The sequence below is a fragment of the Paramisgurnus dabryanus genome, chromosome 4, assembly GCF_030506205.2.
Source record: "Paramisgurnus dabryanus chromosome 4, PD_genome_1.1, whole genome shotgun sequence".
NCBI lineage: Eukaryota > Metazoa > Chordata > Actinopteri > Cypriniformes > Cobitidae > Paramisgurnus > Paramisgurnus dabryanus.
Window position 1 is genome coordinate 28818719 of NC_133340.1, and position 8444 is coordinate 28827162.

General features: G+C 34.6%; 1 protein-coding gene across 1 annotated transcript; it reads right to left on the bottom strand.

Moving 5' to 3' along the window:
• Positions 1-1776: 1776 nt before the first annotated feature.
• LOC135735654 (uncharacterized) lies at positions 1777-7658 on the bottom strand. The gene is made up of 5 exons (XM_065254126.1): positions 7521-7658; positions 6754-7059; positions 6407-6655; positions 4209-4367; positions 1777-3182 (listed from the first exon to the last, which is right to left on the bottom strand). Exons 1-5 carry the CDS (start codon positions 7576-7578, stop codon positions 2890-2892), a joined length of 1065 nt encoding a protein of 354 aa, XP_065110198.1. The 5' UTR covers positions 7579-7658; the 3' UTR covers positions 1777-2889.
• Positions 7659-8444: the final 786 nt, after the last annotated feature.

The following is an 8444-nucleotide window of genomic DNA, read 5'->3' on the forward strand; positions in this document are numbered from 1 at the left end:
ATCTAGCCGGCTTGAACATCACTGTAGCCCATAATGAGTACGTAAAACTATACAAGAAAAGTGTGTTTGAGATGAATAATCTTTCAAACCTATTCTCCTTCTCCGCTGATCTGAACGCATATCTGTGTTTGGAGGTTTTTTGTAGCTTCCATCTCCCACGCACACAGGAAAACAGCAGACAATGCAGAAAAAGCTAATGTGTCACAGTGAGTTTAGTGAGATGCTGCGTTAACCACTTCCCTCAAAAACTTCACACATAAGATCTTAACTATGAAAACGCCACCACGAACAGCACAAGAATTGAAACGCAAACCTGCTTTGCATTGTTCTCCTTTTGTTTGCCGTGGATATTAACAATACTCGTAATACTTCTGTACATTAAACATACAGTGTGCTCCAAAATCTCAGTTCAACAGGTCTTGCTTCTATTTTGGATATAAACAGAAATATTGTAGGCATTTTTACATCACATCCTTTATTTCCTGCTTTCAGTAAAAGGCAGATGTATATAAACCAGAGGTCAAACTGAAACTTTGCAGTATTATTAAATACATATAAGTCCCAAAAATAGCTTTGACATTTTTGTTCTATAAATATAATAAACCTATTTCTATACAATATTGACGTACTGAGCTGCTTATTGACCAACAACACACTCATGTTTTCTAACGTAAGTCCCACTACGTATAATACTTGGTGAAGTTTAGATTAAGCCAAGACTAGGCCTTAGTTAGACAAATAAGTAGTTTTTATAAAAAAAAAAATATTGGTGTGCATCAAGACAAACAATGGCACTGATATATGTTATGATGTACAAAACATTTTTAAAAATTAAGCCAGCTCAAACATGCATTTTACCTAGGAGTAAAACCAAGGGTGACCATATGTGCAACTTTCCCCGGACCTCCTCTGGAGGTCACATTGGTCGACTGCATCATCATTTCAAGGAAATAATAAAACTATAATGATTGTATATCTTAAGGGAAGGGGCATCCGTTTGTGTTGAAAAGTGGTGGGGACAAAAGATCAGATGAAAAAACATTACAGCAGGACGGGAAAAATATTGAGTAACGGCGCATCAAAAATTGGCATAGCGTAGGCCAGTCAACAACACAAAAATAATCAACAATGTCGACTGCACATGTAACAGTCCCTGCAACACCAGCTCAACCGAACAGTGCCAAAGCACCAGAAAACAGCGTTAAGTCAATGATTACAATGAAATTCATTACATATGTAAATGAAAACACACCACCCTACTGAAAAATCCAGCAAAAGACCAGCTTGCTACACCAGCAATACCAGTTAAAACGAATCTGGGAGACCAGCTAAAACCAGCTCACCAGCTTATGCTGATCTTAGCTGGATTTTTCAGTACACTGTAAAAAAATTCCGTAGAAATTGCAGCTGGGTTGCCGGTAATTTACCGTAGATTTACATTTATGTTATTTACTGGCAAGAGTTTGTTCAAAGTTAAATGAACACTAAACATTTACAAGTCTTTGTCTTTACAGAGTAAAACTTAAAAAACAGCATCAAGTAAAACATTCTGGGAAACAAAATCTGAAGCAAAAAACAGAAAAAGGTTGATGATGATTTCTGGTTCCCAGAATGCTTTGCATGAGGCTATTATTGTATAGTTTTATTCTGTAAAGATAACGACTTGTTAATATTTAAAATTTATTTAACTTTGAACAAACTCGTTCCAGTAAATAACATAAATGTAAATCTACGGTAAATTACCGGCAACCCAGCTGCAATAACATTGAAATTTCTACGGATTTTTTTTACAGTGTAGGGTATAAGCACACAACGCAACATATGTGACCCTGGACCACAAAACCAATCGTAAGTCGGTATATTTTTAACAATAGGCAACAATCTCCAAGGTCCGTGGTCTCTTCGGTCAAGTTGAGGCACTTCGGCGTTTGCTGCTCATTGTTCGTGCCCCATCTGCTAAAGCAGAGAGAAGCTTCATTGCCTTGAGACGCATGAAGACCTGGCTGCGCTCTTCAATGTCAAAAACCCGACTCAACAGTGTGTTTGTTTGTCATGTTTACAGAGAGAGAATTTATAACTTGGACAAGAAGAAACTGTGTAAAGTTATTGATCGGCGCATGCATGTTTTTGGGTACTTTAGAATCAGTAATAGTTTATTTTGTTTAAGTTACTTTTTTTGGACAATATACATTGTTTCTTTTTGTATCTAAACGGCATTGCATGTTTTATTTTGTACAAATAAATCTTAAATATTTCTTGGTCCGCTTGATTTTTCAGCAACAATGCATTCAACCAAATGCTTTCAAAAAGTGTTGGGGAAAAGATCAGCCATTTCAACAAGTGGTAGGGACAGTGACGTCCCCAGTGTAAATGACTCATCTTAAATCTTCATTTTATAATGTTTTTAACTGAAATGTGACTACTTCCAAAGGACACACCCGAAATCCTGGCCAAGACTTGTCCGGGGAAGATGGCACGTATGGTCACCCTAAAGACACCTCCCCTACACATAACATCAACTAGGGATGGGCGGTATAAAGCTGTTTACATTTATGATGAAATAAAATGTCAACTACAACAGATTATACTACGATATGTAAATAAGTGGGCGTGGCTAACGGTGAGTGACAAAGAAACACAGAAAAACATAAACACATAGATTAAAAAAAGTCCATAAACAAACCCCAAGCAGGAGGAGGATCTTATTTTAAAAAGAAGTGTGACATCTGTGGTCTTTGACATGGTTAGGGTTTCTATTCTCATCAAATGAAATCATGATCCTTATAGTGAAATTAAAGCACTCATACCATGAAACAGATTTTGGTCATTCCTTCCAGCCCTACCATCAGCAAATCAATAAAAGTCACTCCATCAGGTTTCAGTGTCATTTTACTCCATTGGTCGGTAGGGTTCTTGATGCCTCTTCTCACGTTTCTTCCTCGGTTGAGGTAGGGGAGGAGGATCCTCCTCATCCTCGTCCTGCGGAGGAGGCGGAGGTCGAGCCCGGACCTGGGCTTTGGGTTGAGCTCGGGTCTGAGGTGGGGTTTGTGTGGTTGGGCCGTTTTGAGAGGAATCCTCTTGAGGAATGGGGGGTGCTGGTTGTCCTCGTGCGGTATTTTTGGATCTGTGTTGGTTTGGAGGAGTAGGACTGGGAAAACTACGCAGTCTGAGCTCCTCTTCTTCTGTTGATTTTAAGAAAGACATAAAACAGATGTTTCAAATTTGTAAAGGACTTTTGTCAAGTTACTGTATTATTTTATTTTCAGGGTATTACTTATTTCTTATTTTCTGCCATCTTTACTTTCCTATAGTATATATATAGAATGAGTTGGGCCAAAATGATCATCATTGCATAAATACCGCTGTAAAAAAAGAGACCACTTCAACGATATTTTCAGTTTTTCCAAATTTGCTATTTATAGGTATATAATTAAATAAAAATTTTATTATATTAACTACCAACAACATTTCTACCAATTTGCTTATATAAATACTTTTACTTATATACATTTTTTGTTGGCCTTTTTTTGCAAAAAAATAAACCCTACACAGTGGCGACCGTTGACAATGGGGGGGCTCGTCTTGTATGTTACTCGTCATTTAAAAATATGTGTTCGGCGCCTATTGCAAACTTCTGTGCATCATGCAAAATAAGTGCCTGCTGCAGACGCTTCGGAGCGTTTTATGATAAAAGAGACGCTCGTGTTTGCCAGACACTCGTTTAATCTCATGTGTAATCAGAGTTTAGTGTTAAGTGAGCATCTTGCGAGTTTTTTCGTGAGCGTCTCTTTTATCATAAACCCATTTGACGCATCTGCATCAGGCACATATTTTGACAAGATGCATGATGCACATGGTTCACATGACACAATGAACACATATTTTGAATTTGGACCCCTCGGAAGCAAAGTCACTGGCCACCACAGTTTCTCATCATGCTCTCAGTCTTTTACATCGCTGTTGGGTGACTTTATGTCAATCCTGAGGTTTTCTTTTGTACTTCAACAGACACTGGACTGAAATGGTCACAATACATGGGTGTTTTTTACATTGTTTGTTGTTTTAATATACAGAGGGATTATACTCAGACTTTTTAAATTCATTGACACACTTATTTGATTAACTTTCATAATCCCCTTTTGTTAAAAATGTAAGTAATGTGCTCATGACATAATTTCATAATTTTAACAGTAGTTGACAATCCTTACCTTGCATTTTCTCTCGTTTATTGCAGCTACGGCACGCACACACCACAAGGACAACAATGAGCAGGAGAAGTAGAGTTCCACCACCTGCCAGAATGCCAATCATTATCCAGAAGTCAATGCCAAAGAGCTTTCCACCTGGACCAAGAAATGAAACACCACCTGTCGGGGAGATAATAACCTTTGATTGTACATTCAATGTTTTTTAATGTGATTTTATGAGAGGGACGCATAAAACCAGGTAAACCCTTATGAACACCCCTGACAGTAAGTGTTTGTTGTTGTTTTATCTGTTGATCTGCTTTTAATTTATTCTATGTTAATGTTTACAATGTTAAAAAATAGGTACCTTAGCTCAGTGGTTCCCAAAGTAGGGGTCGCAGTAAATGATATGTAAACATTTGGTCCCAAAATGTGCCTTTGAGATCAATGTCAGCCAGTGACTACTCTTCCAAGGGGTGTGAATTCAAAATATGTGTTCGAAGTGTCATGTGAACCTATGTGCATCATGCTTTATGGCAAAATACGTGCCTGCTGCACATGCATTGAAAGGGTTTATGATAAAAGAGATGCAAGACACTCACTTACTACTAACTCTGATTAAACATGAGATTATGTGAGTATCCGGCAAACGTGAGCGTCACTTTTATCATAAACCCCATTCGAAGCGTCTGCGGCAGGAATGTATTTTGACATGACGCATAATGCACATAGGTTCACATGACGCACTAAACACATATTTTGACATGACGGAGCCACACACATGACGGGCTAAACTACATCTTGTGATGAGCTTCGCATTGTGCACCCTCAAAAAGAAGTCAACGCCCGCCACTGTTTGAGATACTAATATGTATCCTTGAGGTGCGAATAAACTCTCTTCGGAACCAAAAAGTACCTCTCTCTTGTAACACTTTAGGTTTTTATATATACACTTTAATATTATATCTAAATGTAACAAATGTATGTATACTATGTATGTTAATGTAAACATGTATGTGTGTATTTGTATATATACATAAAATTTCCCCAGTACACACAAATACATTATGTAAGCGCAAACTCTTATTTTGTATGCGATTAATCGCGATTAATCTTTTAACAGCCCTAGATCTAATATACAGGTATAGGACAAAAGTATATTTTCTAGTGCTGGGAAAAGATTAATCGCGATTAATCGCATACAGAATAAAAGCATAATATATAAGTGTGTGCTGTGTGTAATTATTATGTATATATAAATACACACACATTCATGTATGTATTTAAGAAACATTTACATGTGTATATGTATATTTTTATATATTCTATATTTTATATAAATTTAAAAATCTGAAGTGACTACATGTATGTGTGTGTGGTTAAATACACATAATAATTACACTCAGTACACACACATATATTATGCAAAAACAAAAATCACTTTTATTTTGAAAGCGATTAATAGCGATTAATCTTTTTCCAGCACTAATATTTTCATCTAAAATGTGGAAAAGAAAAATAATAAAGTGAGGGGGTCAAAACTTGTTACTGGTCATTTTGTGCAATGTGAAAAAAGTAAAGTACAGTATAATTTACACAGGCATTTTCTTTTCCAACAATAAAGGCTTACAGGTATTATCTCTATTAAACATAAGGTTTGATTTAAATGTAACATGTTCCGTACTAAATCTTTTGCTTAAAGGGATAGTTCACTATTTTTCATTGTCATGTTATTTTAAACCTGTATGAATTATTTTTTTCTGATAAACACAAAAGATGATATTTTGATAAATAAGCTGATTATTACCATTGACTTCCATAGTAGGAAAAACAAATATGAGGGAATTCAATGAGTACTGTCAACTGTGTGCTTACCATCATTTGTCATCACAAAACATCTTCATCATTAATCACAATATTTCGATAATATTTGTTTTTTTCTACTATGGAGGTCAATTGTCACAATCAGCTGTGTGCTTACCATCATTTATTAAAATATCTCCTTTTGTGTTCATCAAAATAAAAAACTGGTATAGAAAATGATGGCAACATTTTCATTTTTGGGTGAACTATCGCTTTAAGATCTCTAGACAATATTGATAAAAATACATTTTTAGATGACTTTATAAATTATAGATCATAAACTATATTTATTAAATATTATAACACACAGTTATGTGGTAAAACATTGAATTAGACATTAAATAAAATCTACTTACATGATATTGTTTTAACATCACTTTGTTCCTTGCTAACAGGATTTTGTGCACGACATGAATAATCTGCGTTTTCTTCTATTTGTTTTGAAGTCCGGATTAGATTACTTTCACCCTTCATTTCTTTTTTTTCTGGTTTTTCTTGAATCCAGGTTATAGTTAAACCTCTTTTGTCATTTATCTTAATGTCACAGGTGAGTGTAGCTGTACCATTGACGCATGTAGACTTCACATTGGGTTTAGTGACCTTTGCTGAAACATATGAGATCATATAATGAAGTTATTTACAACAGCTTTTCATAACTTCTATAGATTTGATGTAAAATAATCCTGCTGAACAAAACACTTACCGTAAACTGTAATCTCCTTTTCAATACCTGCAGTTTTTTTACCTTTGTCATCATAAATTTCATATCTATATTTGCCAGTGTTGTTCAATTTAACATTTTGAAGTTTTAATCCGTCAGATTGAATAGTTGCATCAGGAATGTTGTTTATAGTCTTCACACCTTTCTGCTGAGCTTTATGTGTTTTAGTATCAATGGAGCTGGTAAAGATCCATTCTAACGTATTAATCGTTTCACCACTTTTCTTCTCCAGTTTAATGATGCAGGATTGCCCTTCCACCAGATTACTTCCACATATCTGTGCAGAAACTATAAATAAAACAACATAATATGTGCATTTCATAAAACTGAACAGGGTAACGTGTGGTTTGCTTTTAATAAACATATGACTTTTAGGACTTGGTTATGTGTATAAACACATGAACAAACATTGCAGCTGTTAACATCATTAGATTTTAATAGTCACAAATGATAATTTCCAGTCTTTTTGTGTGTTTCTGCTATAAATAAAGTACAGATATAACCTATTATTTACAACCAGACCACATACTGTAGCTTAAATATTCTTTAATAATATAGATAATAAACCTAAAGGCTGAAATAAGAGGGTTTTTTTTACCTAAAATGTGATTTTTATTTGCATTTATCTGTAGGATTTTTCTTGCGTGTTTAGGTCAAATGTTATATTGTCATTAAAAAGTGTTATAAATATGAACTCATGTTAAACTTCATAAAAACCTAATAAAAGTCTATAAAAACTCTCAACCTACCAGCGAGCAGATTAAAGCCACAGAAGAATAAAACTGTAAGATGATGTTTGGTGCTCATTGTTCCTCTGTATTGTAGTTTACTCTCTTCCAAATCTTTTGTAAGACAGCGGTGAAGGAAATAAAATCAGCTTCCTGTTTGTGATCATAGAGCGGCAGTCGTGCAGAGAGAAAATGTCATTGGGCATCACAGGTGTAAAAGAGATTGTGTAATGTGTTACACTGAGGAAACTATTTTCTAAAAAAGAAAACACAATATGAGTTTAATATTTAAATCAAAATATGTCACAAAATGTATGTTGTAAACTATCAGTTCATTTATAAACTGAACTCTTTTTGAATGAGAACATTCATGTTAAACATCACACTGAATTACATCTGGTTCATGATGGTTTGAATGCCAAAAATAAGATACAGGTCTGTTCTAAAGGAGTACTGACAGTAGAAAGATCATTAAATATCTAAAATAACTCTAAATAATGATAAAACATTGATTTAAAAAGTAATTTAAGGGAGATAATGTACTTCTGCTGTTGTTTATTTATTCATAAAATATTTTCTTGTTTGTTCATCATGTTAATCATTGTACATATTTGATCTTTTTTTTAAAGATCTATGTTTCATTATGTTGGGTTACAAGATGTTCAATGTAAAATCTGAATCTTAAGTCTATTTGAGAGACACTTTAACAATAAAACAAACAGGGAGTGAATAAAATAACAAAAAAGTGACACAACATAATAATAATGAATAATGAAACATGCATGTGCTTTTAAATCATCATGACAATGTAAATGTCATACAATACTGACATCTTGTGGGCAACATGCCTTTTTAAATGCATGCATCACAAGTGCAGATTACAAATGGAGACAGTTCTCCGTTTCATCAGACATACGCAGCTGAAATGTTGTTTTTGTGCCTTCT

Coding starts and splice junctions, on each gene's coding strand:
- LOC135735654 (XM_065254126.1), bottom strand. CDS start 7,578: ATGAGCACCAAACATCATCTTACAGTTTTATTCTTCTGTGGCTTTAAT. Junction 4,368..6,406: donor TGATGTTAAAACAATATCAT/GTAAGTAGATTT, acceptor TCTCCCCGACAG/GTGGTGTTTCATTTCTTGGT. Junction 3,183..4,208: donor TAAACGAGAGAAAATGCAAG/GTAAGGATTGTC, acceptor TAAAATCAACAG/AAGAAGAGGAGCTCAGACTG.